Here is a 26,444-nt window from a genome sequence, read left to right as displayed (position 1 = left end):
TTTTTAAACTAGATTGGTAATTGTAAACGCTTTAGTAATTTTGCGTTGACATAAAAAACCAAATAAAGTTATTTCGCATATTACCATGGGGGTGAAACTTCCGCACAGTTCGCTTACGTAAAATATTTTGTATGAAGTGCTGCCCTCCAGCGCTCACGGTACAAAAACTTAAGCGAAGTTTTCTCAGGCACAATATAGATGGCACGCATGAAGCACATTATTTGATTAAAATCACCCCTGTTCAAACTATGAAAATTTTAAAAAATATAGTTTCAAATATGGCAGTTTAGATGTCTTTGAATTTTTTCTGTTGTTGCTATAGTGACATGTTGTTTAAAACTTGGTGACAGTGGTGAACGAAAAATATTAAAATAAGATGTAATCGGTACAAATAAGTGATTATAATGGGTATTACTTGTGGATTTGGTGTGCATAGTTAATAATTAACCATGGAACATGCTCGACCACCATCGGAATTATGCTCAGAAGGCGGCCCGGTGTGTCGCGAAACGGCGTGGCGAAAATGTCGCCAGCAATTTTACGTGTTCTTAAAGGTGACCAGTGTGTAGATGTTATCAGTGGTTATTTATAATCATAAACGTCAATATTCATAGTTGGTGCACTAATGTTATCAGGCTGCTGAAGTGCATTAAGATATTTTCATAATCACAAAAGAAAAAATAAATCGTTGAATAATAAGAATCTTCTTTTCTTTCTTTGATTAAAAATCCTTTAATATTTGAAGGATTATTGCAGTTTGTTTTCCTTATTTCTATATATTTATAAAATTTGGCAATTTTAAATATTTGGGTACATTAGTATTATATAGTGATATAGGTGATTTTGTAAATATTATGTTTATGTTAAATTTTTTCATTAATAATATATAAGAATTAAGGAAAACAAACAGCAATAGTCATACAACTAAAATATAGATTGTACTCGTAGAGAGAACGCCATCTATGGGTAGCCAATAAATCTAATTAGAATGCGCCATCTAGTGATCACGGTACATAACTTTTTTAACTGAAATGAGAGTTGCGTATCTATCTCAATATATAATGTATCATCTATGCATATTACCGCCTTCCAACTGATCAACAGAAAAGACAAAGATACGATGGTATTCTTACGACGATGTTAGTGATCTTTAAAGATGATTTATTATTTTGTTAAAAAGTTTTCATAATGTTTTTGTAGTCTGTTGAATTTTTTTTTCACCTTTTCACGTCTAAACTACTGAACCGATTGAGATAAATTCGGGAAAAAGGTAGAGGTAAGGCACCTTGGAGCCGAAAGCTTTTAACCCGAAAAATCCATGGTTCCTGTGGGATTTGTGAAAAACAGAATTTCACACGAACGGACTCGCGGGCGTCCGCTTTATGAAAGTAAATTTAAAGGCAATAAGCAAGTAATATTTACTTTGCGTACTTCGTAACTTTTTTTACAGCAACTCAGTAAAGATAAATACATTATTAATGTGATTACAAGTGATGATGTAACAATGACAGTTATAAACGGATCTAGTGGATCGGTTGTTGTTACTTACATAAGTAAAATTTTCATTAAACTAGGTAATAAATCGTCGTCGTCGTTATCAACCCATATACGGCTCACTGCTGAGCTCGAGTCTCCTCTCAGAATGAGAGGGGCTAGGCCAATAGTCCACCACGCTGGCCCAATGCGGATTGGCAGACTTCACAAACGCGGAGAATTAAGAAATTCTCTGGTATGCAGGTTTCCTCACGATGTTTTCCTTCACCGATTGAGACACGTGATATTTAATTTCTTAAAATGCACACAACTTAAAAGTTGGAGGTGCATGCCCTGGACCGGATTCGAACCCACACCCTCCGAAATCGGAAGTAGAGGTCATATCCACTGGGCTATCAGGTAATAAATAACCACGTAATAAAAAGGAATGCAAATAAAATATTTTTAACAAAAAATTCAACCGACTTCAAAATCACAAAAATAAACTTAAAAGCGAAAAATGATATCGTATGTGCTACCTTCTAATCACTTTGAAGGCGGTGTAAAGCCAGTGGCGTATTAATTAAAGCCGTTTCTGAAAGAACCACGGGAAAGAACTGTCTGAAAATCCTAAACCTTCACGATTTAAACGGCTTGAATTAGAACATCACTGTGTTGGCACCACCTTCAGAGTGATCAGAAGGTAACACATACGGTGTTTTTTTTCGCTTTTTAGTTTATTTTTGTGATTTTGTAGAAGGTTGAATTTTTTTGTTATTTTTTGATTTATTTTTGATTATAGCTATATGTATGTGTCTGTCTGTCTGTCTGGCGCTTTCATTAAGTAAAGAAAGCGCCACAATACGGGCAATTTCGTTATTTTAATTTTAACACAAAATTACTGAACCGATTTTCATGAAAATTAGATGGGACTAATCTGAAATATACTATAATCTGAAATATACCTTGAAACAAAAAAAAAAGAATTTTTAAAATTGGTTAAGAAATGACGAACTTATGAGTAATAAGAAAAAATACGCGTTGAATTGAGTACCTACTTCTTTTTTTGAAGTCGGTTAATTAAGTCTTTTTCATACATACTTATTTGTAAAATACAATCGTATTTTAAAAACAAAATTAAATTATTTACCGTTGATTGTATTTGGTTAGTACAATTCTTTAGTTTATTTACCTAAAGATTGAGGTTAAAATCTTGAATACCGATATAATTAATTAGTTAACACCAAGCCATAACCATAAAATAAAAATGACAGAAATATAATGAAGAAATAGTGATTCCAACTCAAAAGTTATTATTAAATTAATTATATCAATCGTTTAATTAATATTAATCATGTTAAACTTTAATCGAGATTTATAGGTCATGGAATTTGACTGCACTTTTATAGCTATCAGTTTTATTATAATTTAGTTTTCTTTATCTGAAAACGTTCGATACGTACGATACGGATCTCTGGACGCCTACCATTATTCGCTTCAGTTTCGACGTGGCATATCGAATAGTATAAAAGCTTTGTACATCTCTATATTTAGCCATCATAATATTGTGTTTCTATTCTCTTATTATAATTCAAAGATTAAAGAATAATAGGCAGATAGACCGCACGGAACACGATGGTGTCGTGGCCGCTAAAATACAAAATTCAAAAACGAATACATTCTCGAGTGAATACGACACGAAGCGTCGCATCAATAATTTTCAATACTATTCAAGAAAAGTGGTTTCGTATGTTTTTAAATATTTTAAAAACTGTTCACAAAAACTAAAGCAATATAATGGAGTATTTGTTTATTGGTAATTATTATTGGTTACTAGCGGACGCCCGCGACTTCGTCCGCGTGGAATTCAGTTTTTCACAAATCCCACGAGACCATGGATTTTTCCGGGATGAAAAGTAGCCTATGTGTTAAACCTAAGTTAAATCTATTTCCATTCCAAATTTCAGCCAAATCTCTTCAGTAGCCACAGCGTAAATGAGGAACAAACATAAACAAACTTTCGCCTTTATAATAAAGTGATTAAATTAATTAACGCAATTGTTGTTAGTGTTAAATTTTTAAAATACAAATTATGAAAAAAGTTTATTTATGCGGATGTCAAGGAGACGCGTGACGTTTTTTCATGGATTTCACCGGCTTTACCACGCTGCTTGTAAAGACTCATTCTGGATCATCTTTATTCTTTGTTATAATAATAGATTATTGATCATCAACATATTAGTTTACACGTCGTTATTGTGCATACTGGGGCCTTCGAACAGAGTTGAAAGAGCACAAGTGAAGGCCGTCTTCTGACCGCATCCGCCTGATAGTGACTCACTGTTATCGATATATCGATGTTTTTATAGATAACATCACTTCAACTATGTAAGTAACGGTTATTTTTAAAAAAGTTGATTACATACTTATTTTTTAAGTTTTTTTTATTGAGAAAGCGAGGCGATAAAATACAAGAAAAAAAAATGATATACTATCTACTATCGATAAAATAATCTCATCCCTAAAACTAAAAATTTGATAGCAACACTATTATTAGATTTATGGCAAAAGCGATTGTAAGGAAATACACTCGTAATACACATATTTCTTATTTTTTATTTTCAATAGATCCTAGATTGCATAAAATAAACTAGATTTCATAATGTGAACATCTAGCGAGTAATAGGGTTACCACCTTTTTAATAAAATTAAATACTAAAATGCAAAATGTAACTCTTGCAAAAATCATGGAAAAAAAATTAATTACACATATTTTTTTAACCAATTTTTATTTTTCAGTATTTTTTCCTTTGCCCTAACCTAACTAACGCTGCCCTAACTTTTATTTTTAAAATCAGTAAAAGCGAAAAATTACATAGTATGTGCTACCTTCTGATCACTTTGAAGTCGGTGCCAAGCCAGTGACCTATTAACTCAAGACGATTTTACGCTTTTTAGTTTATTTTTGTGATTTTGAAGTCAGTTGAATTTTTTTGTTAAAAAAAAAAATTTAGTAGTATTGAAAAGATACATTTTAAAATAATGCTTGTTTTAACCTTCTTGTGTTTTTTTTTAATTTTTAACCTTTTGAGTTCAAAACTGTAAACAGAATGCGGCCCTCGAATCGTGCACACTTGATACCTCACAGCGCCAGGTCTAATATGGATATTGAGGATTACTTTTCCCAATATGTAAAAGAGTAGAGCCGTGATAGCCCAGTGGATATGACCTCTGCCTCCGATTCCGGAGGGTGCAAGTTCGAATCCAAGGCATGACTTCAACTTGTCAGTTAGGTGCATTATAAGAGTTTAATTACCACGTCTCTCAAACGGCGAAGGAAAAACATCGTGAGGAATTCTCTATTCTGCCAATCCGCATTGGACCATCGTTGTGGACTATTGGCCTAATCCCTCTCATTCTAAAAGAAGACTCGTGCTCAGCAGTGAGCTGAATATGGGTTGATAATGATTTTTTTTATTTATTTTTTACAAGTTAGCCCTTGACTACAATCTCACCTGATTTTAAGTGATGATGCAGTCTAAGATGGAAGCGGGCTAACTTGTTAAGAGGAGGATGATAATCCACACCCCTTTTTGGTTTCTACACGACATCGTACCGGAACGCTAAATCGCTTGGCGGTACGTCTTTGCCGGTAGGGTAGTAACTAGCCACAGCCGAAGCCTCCCACCAGCCAGACTTGGAACAATTAAGAAAATCTCAATCGGCCCAGCCGGGGATCGAACCCAGGACCTCCGTCTTGTAAATCCACCGCGCATACCACTGCACCACGGAGGTCGTCAATGATGATAAAATAGTACCTACACTTTAACAATCAGCGATAGAAGCCAATCTTTTGTCTTGTATTTCCGATGTAACAAATGAGTATCTATACTGCGACATGTCAAAATGATGATATCGCCCGATACTCGGGTCAAAAGGTGAAACATTGTTCGCTGGCGTTTGTCATAACATTTCGTGATACCGTGGCGTAGATTATCACGAATTATTGACATATCATATTTCGACAGTGTAGTATTGTCTTCTTTAATGCTTATAGACCAGGATACGGGGAATATTTTTACAGTAGTTGACTCATATCAAATTTAATATAAAAAATATTAATTTCGTATAGTACGTGGAATAAGGATCCGAAATATATCGATATGAATTAATAAAAGTTAAGGATTTCTTATAAAATAAAATTAATTAACAAATAATTAAATTAAGTTTTATATGAAATCGTCACAAAATCGATTTTGTGACCTCACAATGTTACTCGATGTACTAAACGTCAAATTAATTTTTATTAACTAATATTTTCGTCAAACGCTCCGTTTGGTAAAAAATTAGTTAACGTGACGTCATGAAACAGTTAAAATATAGACCATTATGGCTGACATCGTTTTGGCTCGTTATGTCAAATAAATATTAAAAAATTAAAATTGTCATGTAATCAAATCAAAAAAATATGATATTTTTTTCAATTTAGCAGAACGATAATTATCAAATTTAGACCATTTATAAAAAGTGTCAGCCTATTGATAACTTACTATCAAGTTAGTTTTCCCACCTCGTTATTGATACAAGTTTTTATCGTTTTTTATTGTAGTTTATTTAATAGTTATACAAATTAACAGCCACGTTGTCCTACAAGTTGCGTACGTTACTAAGCTCAAAAAGTTTCATTACCTAGTAACCTTGTTACAGCAGGCGTCCACAAATCCACGTCATATGCATCGGACGCATCGCATCAAATGGATTTTAGTATTCTTTGTATAGAAAGTCATACAAGTGCATCCACTAATCTGCATCGTACGGGTTGCATCGAGGTGATTTTTTTCATCGTAAAATTACAAATCCGTTTGATGCAATGCGTTTGATACGGACGATGCGGATCAGTAGACGTCTACCATTAGCTACCAGAATCGAGAATTTTCGTAAATATAAAAGTTGAGCTTCTTATCAAGACTAGTATCAATAACTCTTAAAATGCTCCCCGGATCCTGGACTATTAGCTATGATTGAAATCTAATCTAACCTGTGATCATGTTTTAAGAATTTTTAATAAATGCATTATAATAGGGAATTATAATAGGGATGATGCCAGTATTTTAAATTGTATATAAATTAAGAGTATACTAATAGTAAAGTAATTTTATAAAAATAGCAGGATATCTGCGATCATTACTTTCGGAGCTACAGGGATTTAAAGGGTCAGATTTGCGGCGCTGCCACGGATCCCTGAAAAACGCCCCATACAAAATGGTACGATTTTATGACGTCGTAGGTACATAGTGATCGTTAGATTTGTATGGGCGTTCAAACAAAATAACTAATTTTTTTGTTACTTCCAGCTCGGGTCATATTAGGGTATTGTATATTCTAAACTAGCGTACGCCCGCGACTTCGTCTGCGTGGAATTTAATTTTTCACAAATCTCATGGATTTTTTCGGGATAAAAAGTAGCCTATGTGTTAATCCTGACTAATATCTATCTTCAAATTTCAGGTTTTTTTCGTTTAGTAGCCGAGGCGTGAAAGAGTAGCAAACATTTATACCATCAAAATCATCAGGTTTTAACAAATTTCGGGAATCCATGGATTTTTTTCGGGTTAAAAAGTAGCCTGTATGTTAATCCAGAGTATAATCTATTTCCATTCCAAATTTCAGCCAAATCGCTTCAGTAGTAACGGCGTTATAGAGTAACAAACAAACTTGCATTCATACAAACTTTCGTGTTTATAATATTAATAGGATTGGCTCATGTCTATTAGTCTATTCACTAATTGGTCTATTAGCCGTCTAATATACTTAACATCAAACCAATAATAACCACATTTTTAGGGTTCCGTAGTCTACAAGGAACCCTTATAGTTTCGCCATGTCCGTCTGACTTTGTACATATATGAGATATGACGTTGATGTATATTGATTTATATACACTAATATTATAAAGAGGTAAGTTTTGTTTGTTTGTACATACCTATGTATATATTTGTATTGTGTAGGTATATAATATACAGAAGCTCGGTAAGTTATATCATTACCGGTAGATCGGTAAATTATGTCCTACGATCAGATTAGACCTGAGCCGTTTAAAAATAACCTAAAATCCTAGATATAGCTTGGCAACTTCGTTCGTAACACTCCCGATGATGCGCGCGGGGCGGGGGGCGTGTAGGGACGAATTAAAAACCAGCGAGTGACGCACATCACTTCCCCGCACGCACTGTTCCATATGTACAATTATATTGTCTGTGGTGTAGTATTCGTCTTTGGTTGTCATCGGTCATCATTCTCTGTTCTCTGTGGTTACGGCAAAAAATAATGGTGAAATGTAAAAGTGATTTATAAAAGAAATAAATATCATAAGAAACATAATGGCGTAATAAATAATATCCTCCAACTGCATTAACAACATATTAAGACGCACGATTTCACACCCGCGCAGTCTTTCCCCCTGTCGCCCGCATATCATGGGGGTGTTATCAACGAATTTGCCAGACTATACCTATATTACCTCGAACTGGAAATTAAATCCAGAATAATTGATGTAGGTGAGGAAAAGGTGCCTGAAATTATTTTGATAGCAAAATTGTTACTTCATGATTAATGATTCATTTTAGTGAAGGGTAAATTTAATAAAATACAGAAGATAAGAGTTTAGAAGGTAAATTTAATAAAATACAGTAAAAGCTCATTATTCGCGGGGGATATATTCTCTAAATGTGTCCCGAATAGAGAAACCGTGAATTGAAATGATATTTTATATGGGATTACAAGGGATACGTTCTTGGGTGACAAAATAAATAACAAGTATATAAAGAAAAAACAATTAATTGAAGTTATTGATTAACTATTATCTTCAGTCTTAGACAATGGTTTGAAGAATTTTAAAATTTTTCTTGATTTACCGTTGTTAAAAACTTCTATTCAGAGTGATTTTAAACAGTGGCATTCTTAAACCGCAATTTCTTAAATCGCAAATTCGCAATTTCGGCAATAGGTGTTTGCCAGTTAAAGTTTAAGTTTTCAGATTTTACGTCGGTTTCATCAGTCAGATCCGCGAATAACGAAATATTTAACCGCGAATATAGCCGCGAATATAGGTATTAGGACGACGATATTATTTTTTAATTTGCGAATAGTGAAAAGTAAGACCTGTCGTGCTGTATGGATCAGAATGTTGGGCGGTTAAAGGGACGGATAGTAAACGAATGCATGTGAACGAAATGCGTATGTTGAGATGGGTGTGTGGTGTGACAAGAATAGATAAAATAAGGAATGAGTATATAAGAGGAAGTCTGAAGGTGGCGCCAGTGACAAAAAAATTGAGGAGTAGAAGGTTAGCTTGGTATGGACATGTAATGCGCAGGGAGGAAAGTCATATTACTAGAAAAATGTTGAATGTGCAAGTGGAAGGACATAAGAGGAGAGGAAGGCCAAACAAGAGATGGTTGGATTGTGTGAAAGAGGACATGTGTGTAAAAGGAGTGGATGATGAGTTGACGAGTAATAGAGACAAATGGAAAATATTGACATATTTTTCAACCCCACTTAAGTGGGATAAGGGTAAGGAGATGATGAATAGTGAAAACGTGAATAAAGGAAGCGTAAATAAGGAGCTTTCACTGTATGTCATGGAACTAATATCTCTCCAATTTATAATTTAGACGAGTATGAACCGTTGACACTGGTGAAATAGGGTAGTTGACTCACATCAAATTCAATTTAAACAATATTAATTCCGTGTGATATATTGTTGAATAAGAGTCCGAAATGTATCGATATTAATTATTAAAAGGTAAGGATTTCATAAAAAACTTAATTTAAAAATCATGTATTTTTCAAATTTTAAAATATCAAGAGAATAAAATATAAAAAACTGAAAAGAAATAAACCATGTTGTAACCAGGTGTAAGCAATTATACGAGTAAAACATTCAGGACCCCTACTCAGTACTCTTATGGGACCCATTAAATAATAGAACAAGTTGGTAGACTAAAAATCATACTATTCAATATTGGTCACTACTATTTTCTAATTGCTTTCTACATTTCTGGTTACAGCTTGTTTTTTTTTATTATCTTCTTAAGTAATATTTATTACATTATTATTAGATAAAAATAAAAAATATAAAAGAGTATTTGGATTTCAATTTGAATTTCAACTTAAATGTGAATCCCGCCAGACAATGAATAATCATTCAAAGATTCCGTAACCATCGTAGTCGAAGGCCTTTTCAAAATCCTTTATACTGCAGCAGTAGATGAAACCTTTGTCAACGTCTTGCCAATGTCCGTATACCATCCAGTGTACTGTGTTGCAGATATCCTCGCATAGGATGTAAGATGATGCAGTAGACAACGTTAAGTCAGGAACGTTGACGTGGATTATTGCGAGTTGATCTTTAACCACCTGTTAGGAAATATAAAAGTTGTTAACACTGTTACTTTTTACTCTATACTTAAAATATTTCATAAACGTTGTTTTTTTCGACTCGACTGATCGAATCATTCTGTATTATTTTCATCTTCATCTCTCCCTGTCTAACACGATACTATAGACAGAGAGCGATAGATACAAATTAGCATGTGTAATTAGAAAGTTTGCTTTGAGCATGCTTATTCAGGAGCATACTTAAAAATAGCATGCTTATTGCTAGCAAATGTAAACTGTTGATAAGCATGCTCGTATGGAGCATACTTCATAGCACGTTTTAGCATGCTAGTTTAGAGCATGTGTAACAGTACCTTAAATCTTGAAATATAAATGACAGGCGATAACAATTAGCAAAGTATACGACAGGTGAGTTGAAATGAGCACAGTTGATGAAATACTCATGCTCAGGTCGTGGCTATTGCCTTAAGCATGATATAAATCAAAAGTGTAAAAATTTCTAACCTTACAGAAAGACCGTTACTCGCAGGGTTCAGTAGCTCTTTAACTATTAATTCATAGATTAATTTAAATAAATTTTACAACACTGCAAATATTTACCTTCCATATGTACTGAGGTACTTGCAGTTGCCGGTTCAACTTGTCCTTTAAATTTATCGCTGGGATTTCGTTTCTTACAGATGAAGCACCTGTCCAAATTGGTACTGTACTCTTAACATTTGTATTTGTGGCGTACATTCTAACACGACGTTCAACTTCATCCCAATTCTGAAAGAAACAATGCAAGAGGTTAAGAAGAAAGTTTCTGGCGCTGTTTTTCAAATGGGTTCAGTAGTGATCCCTCATAATCAAATCACATAAAGGAAACACGCTGCAATCCATTGCAAAATTAAATTTTAAGCAAAAATATTAAAGATTTAACAATTACAATTTTTCACTTATTCCCGTTTAAGTCCACTTAGTCCTTAGTCCATTTTTCAACATATTTAAATCTCGTTGGATAGATAAAGAAACACTTCTTTTTAAACTGCTATGCTGATAAATTATGCCGCTATGCTGGTAGTTTTTTCAAATAAAGTTGCATTTAGTCATAGGATACAGAAAAACATTTTAAAATTTTTCTTCTTTAGATTTATACTAGATTCTCTAAGTCGTGATTGAAAGACAATACGACATTTGTGGTCTTTTTTGTATTATTATTATTATTATGTAATAGTTTGTTATTGATCCAAATTGGGAAGTTTTACTTTATAATCTACTTTGAAGTTAGCCTACATTTCTGAAAAAAAGAGAAATGCCTCTGTTTTTCGAAATCGGTACATTTTGGTCTCTATATACGTTTCCAGTGACTCAATATATTTGTTTTTAGTTTTTGTTACAACCATTATATTACACTCAGTCGTCAAATATTCGATTCATTAGAGAATTCGTTGTATTAGTTAGGTAGGTTTAATGGAAATTGTAAAGGAACTCGGATATACATACTTCTGATCCGCAAGTGCTCCATTGAGGTACAACATTTAAATAATGATATGTTGCCACTTGAGCTACTCCTGGAAGCACGTCTTTTGGATTCACTAATTGTCTTCGCTTGAAGCAACACCTTTCATCACTTTTTAATGATTTGCCAATAAACGATGATATTTCATCGATTTGATTTCCACAATCATAAATATCTTCGTATTCCAATGTCAGATAGCTGCTTCTAGTGTATTCAACTTTATGTTTTGGTGTCATATTTACTATAGCCTTATGGATATCGTGTTCTACATACAATGGTGTCTTCGTAATGTTGTCAAAGCAAACTCTATATACAGGCATAAAGGACCCGCCTACGTCGAAACCAACAGCTATTAGCGTAGTATTTCTTCCCCTACAGATTCGATTAAAATTTTTCACTGATGGCATTACGTTCTTATCGCATGTGATTTCAGAAGCTAACACTGCTTTTCCTTCTAATTGAAACATTGAATCACCTACACAATACGTTGTCATATGGTCGCCATAATTTTTATTGTTATGCGATATAAAGGATTCAGGACAGGATAATCTGAATATTCTGTGCTTCAATATTCGCAGAGATCCATTGGACACTGGAAAAATTGGCCATAGATGTCTTCTATTGCCCGTCGTCAATATAGGTTGTCGTGCAGTAAAATCGTCTTCCAGACTCATAAGGCACTCTAAAAAATAAAAATAAATTATATTTAAAACACGGAGTGAAAAAGTGACACTATACAAGTATCTATAGCTTGACAACTTCGTTCATAACACTACCGATGTTGCGCGCGGGGGTGTGTAGCGATGAATGAAACCCCACGACTGATGCACGCACAATTTCACACTCGCGCAGTCTTTCCACCCGTCGCCCGCATATCATGGGAGTGTTATCAACGAACCAGACTATTCTTCCTACTGATATTATATTGATAAAGGGAAAGTTGAAAAGTTTAATCATTCGTCGTCGTCGTTCGTTATCAACCCATATTCGGCTCACTGCTGAGCTCGAGTCTCCTCTCAGAATGAGAGGGGTTAGGCCAATAGTCCACCACGCTGGCCCAATGCGGATTGGCAGACTTCACACACGCAGAGAATTAAGAAAATTCTCTGGTGTGCAGGTTTCCTCACAATGTTTTCCTTCACCGTTTGAGATTTATTAATCATTCGTGTTTGTTGATATTTAAATTATAGATAAGATAATGGTTGAAAATGTACCTTTCTTATTGGAAAGCTCGCTTCAACTTGGCGGAAACCTTATTAATGCGTTGCGCGACGTCGACTCTGTAGTTTAACTAATAATTGGTTCAATGGATTCGGAGGAAATTGGCTGTGACGAACAGACAGACACGTGACACACAGATATATAAATAAATAAATATACTTAAACAATACACATCACTATCTAGCTCCAAAGTAAGCATACAAAGTAGCTTGTGTTATGGATGCTAAGATAGTTGATATTATAATATTAATATACAATTATATACTACATATAAATACTTATATAATGTATAAATACACACAGACACTGGAAAACACCCATGCTCAACACACAAATATTTTCCAGTTATGGGAATCGAACCCACTGCCGTGGATGCAGAAAGCAGGGTCACTACCCACTGCGCCACGCGGCCGTAAATATTCATATGAATTCCGTTTTTGCACTCGGAAGTTCAGAACCCTAAATATTTTTTTTTTCTATTGCTTTAAGATTTTCTCGTTCTCTTCGTTTTTCTTTTAACGACGTTACGGCCGTCAGGGGTTTCCACAACAAAGACCGGAAGTTTGTTAAAAAATATCTATTTTGCAAATTACAAATTCACTCGCGCGGGTTTTCAGCGATTTTTTAACATCTATACCACGAGCACGGTGTCACAGACCGAAACTTTGGCACCGTTTTTTTATAATAACAATAATAATAATCTTTATTTAAGAAAAATACACATAAATATGAAACAATAGTCTTATTACTAAAAGTTACTATTAAGTATACAATATACAAATATAAGTATACTTAAATGTGGTTATCCAAAAAATTAAATGTGTAAATCCAAATAATTAATGTGATGGAAGTTGCACTAGTATAAACCGTGTCGCAACTTCCATCGCTCTTCCCTCATTAGATGATTTATATTTTTGTTGTATCAAAACTTGTATAAGTAATATTTTATTTTAAAACTACAGTTTAGTTAGATAAACAAAATAGTATACTTTAACCTTATTATCATTTATTTATCGGACTATCAGTATTTACAAAACGGCCCTAAAAAAGATTTTTCTCAAGCACTCCAAAAAAGCACGTTCTTAAAGGTATAAATATATATTTTTTTAAATACAACCGGCTTTAAAACATTAACAAAAGGGATAAATAATATAATACTATTTTCTATCTATTTATCACTTTGATGGAGGTGCCAAGCCAGTGATCTACTAATTCTAGGCGTACCTATCATAAAGATTTTTGTTTCTCGGACATTTTAGAATTTAAACTATCGTGAGTGTTATTCATATTAATTGATTATAAAACACGGCTAAAACTCACGTGATATTAGGTCGGAGTATGCCCGACTAGTTTCGAACCCATACGGGGCCCTTAGTCATGAGCTGGTTCTTGCATCGCGGTTCGATCCAAACTGACATTCTTTTTTCTTTCATGTGGCTTTTTTAGTAATGACTAAAATCAATCTAAATAACCGCCGGCTGGGAATCATATATTCCCATTTGCCAGTCACTAATCTTCGCGGCAACCCTTCGATAAACACTATTTAAGATTTTTTTTTTATTCAGTACAAGTTAGCCCTTGACTACAATCTCATCTGATGGTAAGTGACGATGCAATCTAAGATGGAAGCGGGCTAACTTGTTAAGAGGAGGATGAAAAACCCCCCCCTTTCGATTTCTACACGAAATCGTACCGGAACGCTACAGCGCTTGGCGGTACGTCTTTGTCGGTAGGGTGGTAACTAGCCACGGCCAAAGCCTCCCACCAGCCAAAAAAAAAAGTTGAAACAAAGCGAAGGGTTGCCACGAAGCAAAGTATCTGGAGAATGGAAATATAATTTCTCATAGTATGCCGATTAAAATATATACAAATTGCACATTATACTCAGATGTTTAAGGGTCTGGAACCTTGAAAGCTGCTACCTATCAATGTAACTGGTTGCGCCACCGTTTAAACCCTCATATTATGATATATAACCCTTAATTTTATTCAGTGTTTGAGGTAGGTCATTTAACCATTCGCTGCCCGCGAGTATTTTATTGAAAAGCCCGTCTGCGTTGAAGAAGCCGACAGTCAGGGAATGCGGTTTTAATCTTTATTCCTCTATCGCGCGGAGCATGATACTGTGCTCGCCTATTGCCCTAAGTTTACTTTATATTTTTTTACATGTCACGTAATGGATACGATGGGCGACCGGTCGTCCATTTAGGAGTCAAGAGGTTAATTAAGATAACTAGAAATAACTACTATAACAAGGGCAATAGCACAAAATAAGTTCATATGTCCTTATAGAATTGATCAAGTCGTGGGTAACAATAAATATAAAATTAGCAATATTCTATAATAAAATAGAAGCTAACCGTTTCAGGCTATGGTTGCAGTAGATAGGATAAGGCCGTGGGCTATGTTGGCATTTCAGAATCTTGAATAAACAATACTAGATGATAGCCCACTAGCTTTATTGCAACATTAATCTCAAACGGTTAAAATTTGATCGATTACCAAAATGTCATGATTTTTTTTTCAAGTCAAAGTATTATGTATTTATTTTATTGAGTGTATAATAATAATATAATATCGTAGAATTTTTTTGTTGCAAGATTATACTTGTAGATAATATGTTCTGTGATTTATTCTTCTGTTACGTAATTAATTGTTTTAGGCAGGAATTATTTTATAACAAATTTAAGTAAATAAGTAGGATTTAAATGTAAAAAAATGTATTCTATTTTATCTTACGAATGTCATGATTTATCAAGGTTTTAATTATCTTAATTAGTGTACTACAATATAGTTGGTTTTTTACAAGATAACATTTAGTATAGGTATAGATAACATATTCATTGGGCTTTACGCTGCTGTACTGTTATTAATTAAGTAAAATTATATAAGTAGGATTTCAAGTAATAGCAATTAGCTTAAAATATATTCTATGATTCGCATTCTCGTAGTTATTACATTTCACAAATTAATAATATAATTTCAACCTATTTTGTGCTCCGGGAGGTTGCACAAAGGCGGATGGCCGAATGTCATGATTTTTATAAAAAAGCAGTCTTTGTTCTCTATATTTTTATTCTGTGGATAAAATCTGTAGTCTGTGAAATGAAAATGACAGGTCCGATGTGATTGGATGATACAAAAGGCGCCATTTATTGTAAGACCAATAGGAACGTTTGGCGGCAAAACGAGGGATTGGAGGGGTTGGTGTCGTGAGCCTACACTGCTCACGACACCAACCCCAAGGGAGAAAAAAGAGGATTATTCTAGGGAGTGTGGTTAATAGAGGCGGTTTTGGTGAAATAGTGTAACAATAGAGATATTATTATTTAATTTGTAATTGAAAAAGGTGGAATAAAGTGTTGTAAGAAACTAGCGAAGTATAATCTTGTTCACAGTAATAACTATATTTTACCTTGAACAGGTTCCGTCGAAGTATCAATAGAAAAGCTGGGCTGGAAACTTATAGATGTTGCAGCTGATACAAGAACTGTGACATCGGCACAATTGGTTATATTTATGCTGTATTCACCCACTTGGCCATTTAATTTCACGATCTGAAAAAAACATCATAATATCTACATTATTATATAGATAAAATATTTGACTAATTGTTTGCATTGAAACAAACTCTTGCCTCTAAAACTAATAGGCCGATTTAAAAAAAAACACTAAAGGAAAGATAAATTATCATTATACACTGTGTTTTCTTTTATTTTCCTTTCTTTTGTGTGATAAATTATATAAATAACTATCCTACCCCTATCCTAATATACCCTACCTCCACCCTACCCCTACCCTACCTCCACCCTACCCCTACCCTACTCCTACCCTAGCCCTGAATTTATTTGTTACAAAAAATGTGATAAGTGAAGAACCGAAAAAGTTCTGACAAAGCCTCAAAATTTAGTTTGGATAGATGAGCTCGTTCTTGTGTTATATAATTACAACGAAAACTTTCACTGTAAATAATCTACTTTTAAATACCAAGAAAACTAAGAGCTTCAGGGTGAGGAGGTTCCTCACTCTGAAGCCCTGACTACCTTCTTGGGCACACAACAAATGAATGAGGGATATAAGAAAGGAGGAGGTATTAGTACAGGTGAGCCTAAACGTCCAAGACCATTAAGTGTCGCGGAGACGCAAGTCTCAGTTGTTTGCTGGTGGTATTGAGCAGTTGTACAAATTTGGCAAAAAAAGCTCTGTTGACGTATACACTTCGCACTGTGAACGTCGTAGCCGAGGAGACCGACATTTTCTTGTAACTTGTAGTGAACTTACAAGGATTGCTCAGTGGTCTATTTGCTATAGTAAGTCATCATCATTGTCAACCCATATACGGCTCACTGCTGAGCTCGAGTCTCCTCTCAGAATGAGAAGGGTTAGGTCATAATCCACCATGATAGCCCAATTCGGATTGGCAGACTTCACACACGCTGAGAATTAAGAAAATTCTCTGGTGTGCAGGTGCAGGGGTGTCCTTACGATATTTCCCTTTAAAGTTTGAGACACTTGAGTGATATTTAATTTCTTAAAATACACGCAACTGAATAGTTGGAGATGCATGCCCCGGACTGGATCTGAGCCCACACCCTCCGCGATCGGAGGCAGAGGTCATATCCACTGGGCTATCATGGCTCATATATATTATTGCCTATTTGCTATAAGTAAGTAGATAGTATGAATTTTATAATATTATTATCTATAAACTACGTACTAATGTGTTTAGAGAGGATAGTAATGGTTGAACCTCCGCGGGTTTACCATCTGGTCCAATCACATTGATGTCATCATCAACCTATAGGCTTTGGTGCCGATAGAGCTATAATGATTTCCACAGCTTGCTGCCCACTGTAAACTGAAAAACATTTTTATTTTAACATCTTATTAAATACTAGCTGACGCCGCGCGGTTTCATCGTGCGGTTCCCGTTCCGTTAAGAATACGGGGATAATATATAGCCTATAGCTTTCGTCGATGAGTGGGCTATCTAACAAGGAAAGAATTTTTTAAATCGGACCAGTAGTTCCTGAGATTAGTATAGATATGTAATGTTTAATATTTTAGCATTTTGCGAGATTTGTGCGATCCTAACGATGCGGATCAGTGGATGCACTTGTATGACTCTATACGAGTACAATAGTACATTATGATATTTAAATACAGACGAGGCGATATTGCAGCTTGAGCCTTGGCGAGAGCTATAGGCTACTTGCCTCTTTTGTAAACAGTGTTTAAACTGTATTATGGAAGTATTATAAGCTAGGTGTATCTTATTTTGTCCCGTCAATAATAACCAGTAAAAAATTTAATATAAATGAAAAACTATCTACGTAAGAAGTTTGCCGTCGAAACACAACACATTAGAAAGTGACGTCATTCATAGAGATAACGTGATTGGCGTTTGCAGTGATGTGATATATCACGTCACCGCAAGCGCCAATCACAAACCGATGCCTTGTAGCGAATGACGTCACAGTTTATGATTGGCGTTTGCGGTGACGTGATAAAAATACAATTTTGTTTTATAAAAATATTACAATTACGAGCTTATTTTCACAAATAAAAATGTGATTAGAATTTATAGGCATCTAAACTGCCTATATGCAAAAAATCTTCTTAGTTTTACATCAGGCGAGTAGCCTAAGCGCACGTATGTCATACGACGTTTTATAACACATTTGCGAGGAAACACACTTTTAACACAATTTCTGAAAATTAATTTGCATCTTTGCCTGTTTTCCATAAGATCACATTTTGATATGCTTGTCATTTTTGCACAAATAACGAAGTGCGCACACCAGCGTATGTTTTTTTAAGACAAATGCACCAAAAACAGCAGTATTACTAATGAAGTAAATTAATATTCTTATGTTTCTGATACAGATACATGGTTGACATTTATTGTCAAAATTATTAAAATTAAAGAATTAAATGTTTTTTTATTATATTTTATCTCACAAAGTTAATTTTATTCATAAAATGTTGAGCACTTTTCTAACATAAAAACTCTTTGCCAAGATTTAAAAAAGTACCGTTCGTTTTTAGACGGATGAAAAAGGTTTTATATTACATTACAACATGTGCGTAATGAGATACATTACGATATTGAAATTGGTGAAATAAGCGATACTTTACAAGCAAATGTGTTTTAAAGAATATTACGATCCGTTTGATGCGATGCGTCCGATATATACGATGCGGATATGCAGATATGTGGACGTCTACCATAAGGAAATATAATTAATATAATATAAACTTACTCTGTATTTATTTCCGCACTCGGCTGCTTCCATAAAATATTTCCGTAAAAGGGTAGTCCTTTTATTTTGTAAATTTATTAAAATATAATCAATTATCTGAAAAAAAAAAAATTCTAGCCTTAAATTAAACGTCCAATATATTATTATCCATCTTATCTATACTAATATTATAAAGAGGTAAAGTTTGTAAGTTTGTAACATTCTTTAAATGGGGTAATCAAAAATTCTTTCACCAGTAGAATGCTACGTTATCGAGGAGCCGGAGTTAGGCTTTTATATAGGTATCGTATATATTAGCTGAGTTATCATAGTTTTTGTCATACAGGTCGGACCAAAATTCATCATAAACAGACTTATTCGCATTCGCTGCCTTATCCATTGTGTAAAATTGAAATTAATGTATGGAGGCTTTATGTACCCTTAAAAGTTCTACAAAAAAAGTCCGCGACACCATATATCTATCTTCTATATTTCAGCAGATATAGCACCTTTAGTGTTTTAAAAAATATTAATTTTTTAAACTTAGGTTTACGTCATTATTTATACTACTGACCTTAAATCCTTATCAAACTAAATTATTTAACAATCACAAGGATATTATGGAGATAATATTTGCCCTTTAAAATATGTTAATTAGTTAAATAGTTACGGAGATAATACAAAATTTCTAAAAGACGCAGAAATTCCTCTATATGTCGCCCCGCGCTTTCAATTACGTAGTTCCCGTTCCCGTGTGAATATGAGGGGGGGACACTCGCAAATAACGTAGCTTTCTATTGGTAAAACAATTTTCCAAATCGGTCTAGTAGATCCAGAGATTACCTCCTACACAGACTTTACCTTTTTATAATATTAGCATAGAAGTCTCTATTTCCCTTGGTCATCCCACCACGCTCAAAGGGCTGGATCGATTTTGCTAATAATCGAGCCGAGCCGTGATAGCCCAGTGGAAATAACCTCTGCCTCCGATTCCGGAGGGTGTGGGTTCGAATCCGGTCCGGGGCATGCACCTCCAACTTTTCAGTTGTGTGCATTTTAGGAAATTAAGTATCACGTGTCTCAATCGGTGAAGGAAAACATCGTGAGGAAAACCTACATACCAGAGAATTATCTTAATTCTCTGCGTGTGTGAAATCTGCCAATCCGCATTGGGCCAGCGTGGTGGACTATTGGCCTTACCCCTCTCATTCTGAGAGGAGACTCGAGCTCAGCAGTGAGCCGAATATGGGTTGATGACGACGAGGGGTAAGGTAGGAAGGTATAGGGTGGAGGGGTAGTGTAGGGGTAGGGTAGGGGTAGAGGTAGGGTAGAGGTAGAGGTAGGATAGGGAAGTGGTAGGGTAGGGGTGAGATAGGGGTAGGGTGGGAGTAGGGTAGGGAAGTGGTAGGGTAGGGGTAAGATAGGGGTGAGATAGGGGTACGGTTGGGATAGGGGTAGGGTAGGGGTAGGGTAGGGTAGGGTAGGGGTAGGGTAGGGTAGGGGTAGGGTAGGGTAGGGGTAGGGGTAGGGTAGGCGTAGGGGTAGGGTAAGTTAGGGGTAGGGGAAGAAGTGCACATCCGCTACTGAATATAATATTTTGAAAAATTTTGTTGGAGGACATTTATACATATAATTATGATTGATACTGAAGCCTAAAATACTTTATATAAGGAAGGTTATGTCAGAATTCAACCGATTAAAACCCCATGGGGAAATAAGTTTTACCTGTCTTATGTCATGTTTTTCGATATGAAACACCTGTCCTGAAGTGGCTGCAGCTAGATTGTTGTAAACGGTGCGCTGCTCATCCACATTATCTCTACATAGGCCGGTTAAAAGGAAAGTCACCTGTAAGAATAATTTATTGGTATCATCAATCATAACTTTTGACGGCCTCCGTGGCGCTGTGGTACACGCGGTGGATTTACAAGCCGGAGGTCCTGGGAGCAATCCCGGCTGGGGCGATTGAGGTTTTCTAAATTGGTCCAGGTCCACCCTACGGGCAAAGACGTACCACCAAGCGAATTAGCGTTCCGGTACGATGTCGTGTAGAAACCGAAAGGGATAAACCTAACAAGTTAGCCCGCTTCCAGCTTAGATTGCTTCACCTTATAGCTTATAGTGAGATTGTAGTTTACTACAATAAATTAGCCCTTAAATAAACCCAAAACTGCCCTTTGAGCTACTTAAAAATGCACAACAATATTTTTTTCCCATATATTTTTTTTGTTAATAATATTACAAACGACGAATGATAACGAACTGGCGAAGCACGTCGCGCAGCGTGTGCAAAAGCATCCGATCCGAGCGGCGACACTCGCCTGTTTAACAGTGGAATTCATAGACGTTGTAGTGTATTCACCCGCTGAGTGTCGAATTTAACCTCTATTTGTTTGACAATTTGACACTCAGCGGCTGAATGATCCCCTGGGGGTACGCTTCAACGTCTATGAATTCCACTGTAAGTCGCCCCGGGGTGACGCGACCATGTACCTGTACGTTTGCGCCGCTAAAACACTGAGTGCGCCAGGCCTGACACAGTATTAATTAGTACGGGTTAACTTGAAAATATCATGGGAGTGTCATCAACGAATTTGCCAAGCTATAATTATTTTGTAAAATAATTACACGGATTGATGAAAGAAACATTAAAACAAGAAGTTAAATTGAAAGGAAGATTGAAAAAGGTACTAATTCACATTTACCTGAATGGCTTTTGGCAGGGCCAAACTCTTTACGTAGTCATATTTCTGATAATCCTTTGCGGATGCGTCGGTGAAGACGTACAAATATGAGAACGGTTTGCTCATATGTAGTCCAAGTTCGATTCCTGTCATGGACATTTCTGGACAATCACCGCCACCGTCTAGCTTTATTTCATGTAAAGCTTTTTTGAATTCGTCAGGATTTTTCGTTTTCACTCGTAAAGTTGCAGGTTCTCTCCGACCCACTGTGAAAACCCAAATTGAGACTATTGTTAGTATCATTAATACATACAAATAAAATTGACTCATCTGTCTGTGATTTAGATCAGAAAATAACATGGAGACCGAATCAAGACCGGGTAAGTTGCTCAAGTATGCCTCTCTGACAGAGAGTTACATATTATTTTATTATCAACCCATATTCGGGATGGAGAGAGGAGACTGGAGCTCAGCAGTGAGCTCCAGTCTCCTCTCAGAATGAGAGGGATTAGGACAATAGTCCACCACGCTGGCCAAATGCGGATTGGCAGACTTCGCACACGTAGAGAATTAAGAAAATTCTCAGGTATGCAGGTTTCGTCACGATGGTTTTTCATCACCTTTGAGACACGTGATATTTAATTTCTTAAAATGCACATTTAACTGAAGGAGTTCCAGAGATTAGCCCGGCCTAACAGACAGACGGGAATCTTAATCACGTTCTTTTGTGGTCTAGTGTCGTGTAAATAACTATAAGCACTTGAAGAAACAGTTATTTTGAAAACACGGACATACACTTTCTGTTCTTATAATAAAACTGTAACAGGTCCAATCTGTACACTGAAGTTTTGAATTTTGTCTGTCTGTATATCCGTAGGTATATTTTGTTGACATGTCATCTTTTGAATTTGGCACAATTTGAGAGGAAGGTTATAGGATACTTTTTGCTGTGAAAGTGAAATCGAAAGGGGGTAAAATAGGGGTTGAAAGTTTTCATGGAAAGTCGTTAATTTTTCAAGTTAAATTGGTAAAAATTATATGTGTATCTACCAGAAAAATAACAAAATATTATGCAATTCAAGATTTTTCAAAATTCATGCCATGGGGTTTAACTTATTTTAAATATAAATCGTTCATGTTTCGAGTTATGTATTTTTTTAATTATTAGTGAACTATTTGATATATGTATAAAACATGCGAAAATATAAATAGAAAGGGGTGAAATAGGGGTTGAAATTAAAAACGAATTCCATACCAAAAAAAAATACTTACTTTCAGGATCATTGAAGGTCACTAAAATGACCTCGTCTATTACTGATGTATTGGAGTTAAGTACACCGTTGAAAATATCGTCAGCTTTTCTCTTAACTTCTTGAATATCTTCTTGCATGGATAAGGTGTTATCCATTACAAACGTCAAGCTTACTTTGGTTTCGCCTCTTACATTACTACAAAGGACAAAGAACGCTATTAAAACAGAAATCTTCATATTGATCATCGTGTCGAATACACAACTTGACAATACGAAGTAATGTTTAATAACTGATCAGTAGGGCACTATTCCCCAATTATATAGATTTATTTTTATCATACGCACAGTAATTATTATTATCATTGTGGAATTATCGGGTGGTATTTATAACAAGCGGACGCCCGCGACTTCATCCGCGTGGAAATCAATGTATACTTTCAACACCTATTTCACCACTTTAGAGGTTGAATTTTTAAAATTCTTGAATCACATTCAAATTCAAAATTCATTTATTTCAATTAGGCTTACTTTAAAAGCACTTTTGAAAAGTCAGGATTATGTCTAATGTAATTTAATCTAATAAACTCTAAAAATGAAGGTCTTTCCATACAAACTTTCAACCTCTATTTCAACCCTTGTTTTTTTATTTTAAAGCCAAAAAGTACTCTATGTTTTGCTACAAGGTCCCATTTATACCAAAATTCATTTTGATTGGTTAAACCGTTTAGCCGTGAAAAGCAACAGACAGACAGACTTACTTTCGCATTATTAATATAAGTAGGTATAGGTAGATTATAACATCAAAATATTGTGGCTTTGTTCTATATTTCGTGAGGTAGAAATTCATACATTTGTTGTGGGTTCTTCTCGGATCAAGGCGCGTTTTAAAGTCTCGTAACTTTAAATTTTCGACTAATTTTTCATTATCAATAATATTACCTGACGTTTCGCAAGTATTTGAAATAAATGAAATTTGACTTTGACTTTGTAGACCAGGCGCTGTGAGGATGAGAGTATGCAAAATTTGAAGACCGCATCCTGTTTACATTTATTACAGTCATGGACTCAGAAAAGTAGTCTCGGAGTGATACACTTTTTCAAAATGTTTGTTTTTAACTTTCTAGTATTTTTTTCATAGATTGGCTATTGGTGTGATAATATTGTCATGATAAATAATGGATATTGTTAATAAAACAACCAATAAAACTGATACAAATCATTTGTTCAGTCCATATATACTCGATACCCAAGGAGTTAGGGTATAACAAAATAATGGACCAACAAACCTCCTGGCAACATGCAGAAGTGTTATCTGCATGCTTTTCTGAGTCCAAAATTCTAAACAGAATGCGGTCCTTGATTTCAAACTCACATCCTCACAGCACTTAGGACTTAGGTACGTATACCTATAAATATAACAATACAACAACTCCTGGCCAATAATGTCAAATACAAATAAATGCTTATTGCAGAATAGGTATGTAGGTAAATTATATATGGGATTTCCCACAGAACATAATTATTATAAGGCGAAAGCGGACGCTTGGATTTCCAACATATTGTATCGCCCGATAGCGATACTGGGGTCAGAAGATCAAACTTTGATCATCTTATATATCGTTAAATATTAGGTCCTATAGTGCTTTTCAAATAGGATGGGTACGGTGACAGTTTGTTTCACTATTGAAAGTTTGCCACGATTCACGATATTAGTACGTTTTACGAACGTCATAAGGCAACTATCACCCATGCTATCTGTGTGCCTAGTGGGAGTTTTCAATATGTTCATACTGTTACTATCACATTGACGTTTTCGCAAATTTTATATGGAATTGAAACAGTTGTGCAGTAGTACCACTAGATGGCGCTGTTTCAATTCCTTAGAAATTCGCGTTTACGTTACGGGACAGTAACAGTACCAAACTGCCACAAGGCCCTCTGAAAAACACTTTAACATATGAAATTTTCGACTTTTTCGATTTTTTTAAATATTTGTTTAATTAAAGTACCATTATGTACCATTGCTATCTACGCACTTTTGTCGTCATATAGGTAGTTGTTCCCTTTTCTAAAAAAAACATTCGGACGGGAATCAATAAAATCATTGAAGTCGCATCGGAGTTGAATTTTTTACCTTGCAAGAATCTGATCTGTTAGAGCAAGGTCCAGGAAGTTACGTTCTCGACTGGCTTCGCGGTTTACAAATAAAATTAGCCCCACTAATATTTTCACGTTAGATAAACTGATGCGAACTCAGACCAATTATAGAAGGACCTGTATCGCACTCATAGTCACGAACAAAATTGTAATTGGTATATATCTGATACTAAACTAGAAGTTTTTGCCCGTTTTTTACATAATTCAACTTTATATTTTACATCGATTCTATAGAGACAGTTTTTATAATCGCATTAGATCGTTGATCATATACTTTGACAGAAAAGTAACGTCTAGCGAGGCAGGTCCTATACAATAATTGGTCTGAGGATGCGAAAGAATATTGGATGTAAAAAAGTTATCAGATAATGATGCTGGTTTTCATCGAATTTATGTTTTTTTTGTTCATCTGACACGGTTGTGTGTGAAATTATAAGTTGCGAACGAAATAAATTAGCTTTAGGTAACGTTTAAGTAGTATAAAATGATTATAATAAGTATATTCAGTAGACTTTTTTCCTGATCACTTTTTTCCTTGTAGGTACCGAATACTGACAAGAGGTTCATTTATCTGGCATTTAAGTGCCGTCACTGATAGTGCGAGCAAGTTCAAGGCAATTTGTTTCAAGGCATTTCACACTATTAATAATTTTAATGAACTTAAGCCGAAATTAATAAAAATAAATTTTACTAATAAGCTTAGCACAATTAGATATAGTTACTACTTTTTGGATAACATTTTATAAAAAAACTATACATAATTTAAAATAAATTACAGCAAGAAATTAAGTGTGTTTTCTACCTTTATTTAAATTTGTTTGTTGTTATACATTGCACACAGAGTTTTACTTTCGTCATATATAATTAAATATAATTAAAAAGGTTTGTTTTTATTTCATTATCTAATACTAATATTATAAAGCTAAAGAGTTTGTTTGTTTGATTGAACGCGCTAATCTTAGGAACTACTGGTCCGATTTGAAAAATTCTTTCAGTGTTAGATAGCCCATTTATCGAGAAAGGCTATACTTTATATTATCCCCGTATTCCTACGGGAACGGAAACCACGCGGGTGAAACCGCGTGGCGTCAGTTGGTAAGTAATAATCGATCACCACGAGGCTAATCCATTGGTTGCTATCGTTCAAAATTTAAAGAAAGAAAGACAGAAAAGTTTATTCAGAATACACATCATACAAAGAAAAGAGAGAAAAAAAAAATAATAAAAAAATTTGTTAATATTTCATATTAAAAAGACTTCCAAATATATATGCTTTTGCTTTTTCTACAAAATATTTAAAAAAAATATTAATCAAAAATTACACAGTGGTATAAATATTTCCTGCAACAAAAAAAAAAACAAAAGTGTTTAAAAGAATTGCCAAAATTGGTAACTTATTTATGTATATCGCGAGGTGGACTTTCCCATTATAACAAGCAGAATGTAAACAACTCCAAACATTTTACATGTAGGTATATAAATAGCCCATAGTGCTGAATATCAGTGACAACGCA

At 34.8% G+C, this 26,444-nt stretch overlaps 1 protein-coding gene across 1 annotated transcript; it reads right to left on the bottom strand.

Moving 5' to 3' along the window:
* Positions 1-9,643: 9,643 nt before the first annotated feature.
* On the bottom strand, positions 9,644-10,635 carry LOC128199420 (uncharacterized). Its single transcript, XM_052888798.1, has 2 exons — positions 10,474-10,635; positions 9,644-9,891 (listed from the first exon to the last, which is right to left on the bottom strand). Exons 1-2 carry the CDS (start codon positions 10,609-10,611, stop codon positions 9,676-9,678), a joined length of 354 nt encoding a protein of 117 aa, XP_052744758.1. The 5' UTR covers positions 10,612-10,635; the 3' UTR covers positions 9,644-9,675.
* Positions 10,636-26,444: the final 15,809 nt, after the last annotated feature.

The sequence above is a fragment of the Bicyclus anynana genome, chromosome 23 (genome assembly GCF_947172395.1).
Source record: "Bicyclus anynana chromosome 23, ilBicAnyn1.1, whole genome shotgun sequence".
Classification (NCBI taxonomy): Eukaryota; Metazoa; Arthropoda; class Insecta; order Lepidoptera; family Nymphalidae; genus Bicyclus; species Bicyclus anynana.
This window is presented reverse-complemented; position numbering and strand designations above follow the sequence as displayed.

Excerpts from the sequence above, each read along its gene's own strand:
- LOC128199420 (XM_052888798.1), bottom strand. The coding sequence starts at position 10,611 with ATGTACGCCACAAATACAAATGTTAAGAGTACAGTACCAATTTGGACA. Across the intron at positions 9,892-10,473 it reads TACCTCAGTACATATGGAAG|GTGGTTAAAGATCAACTCGC; the intron begins GTAAATATTTGC and ends ATTTCCTAACAG.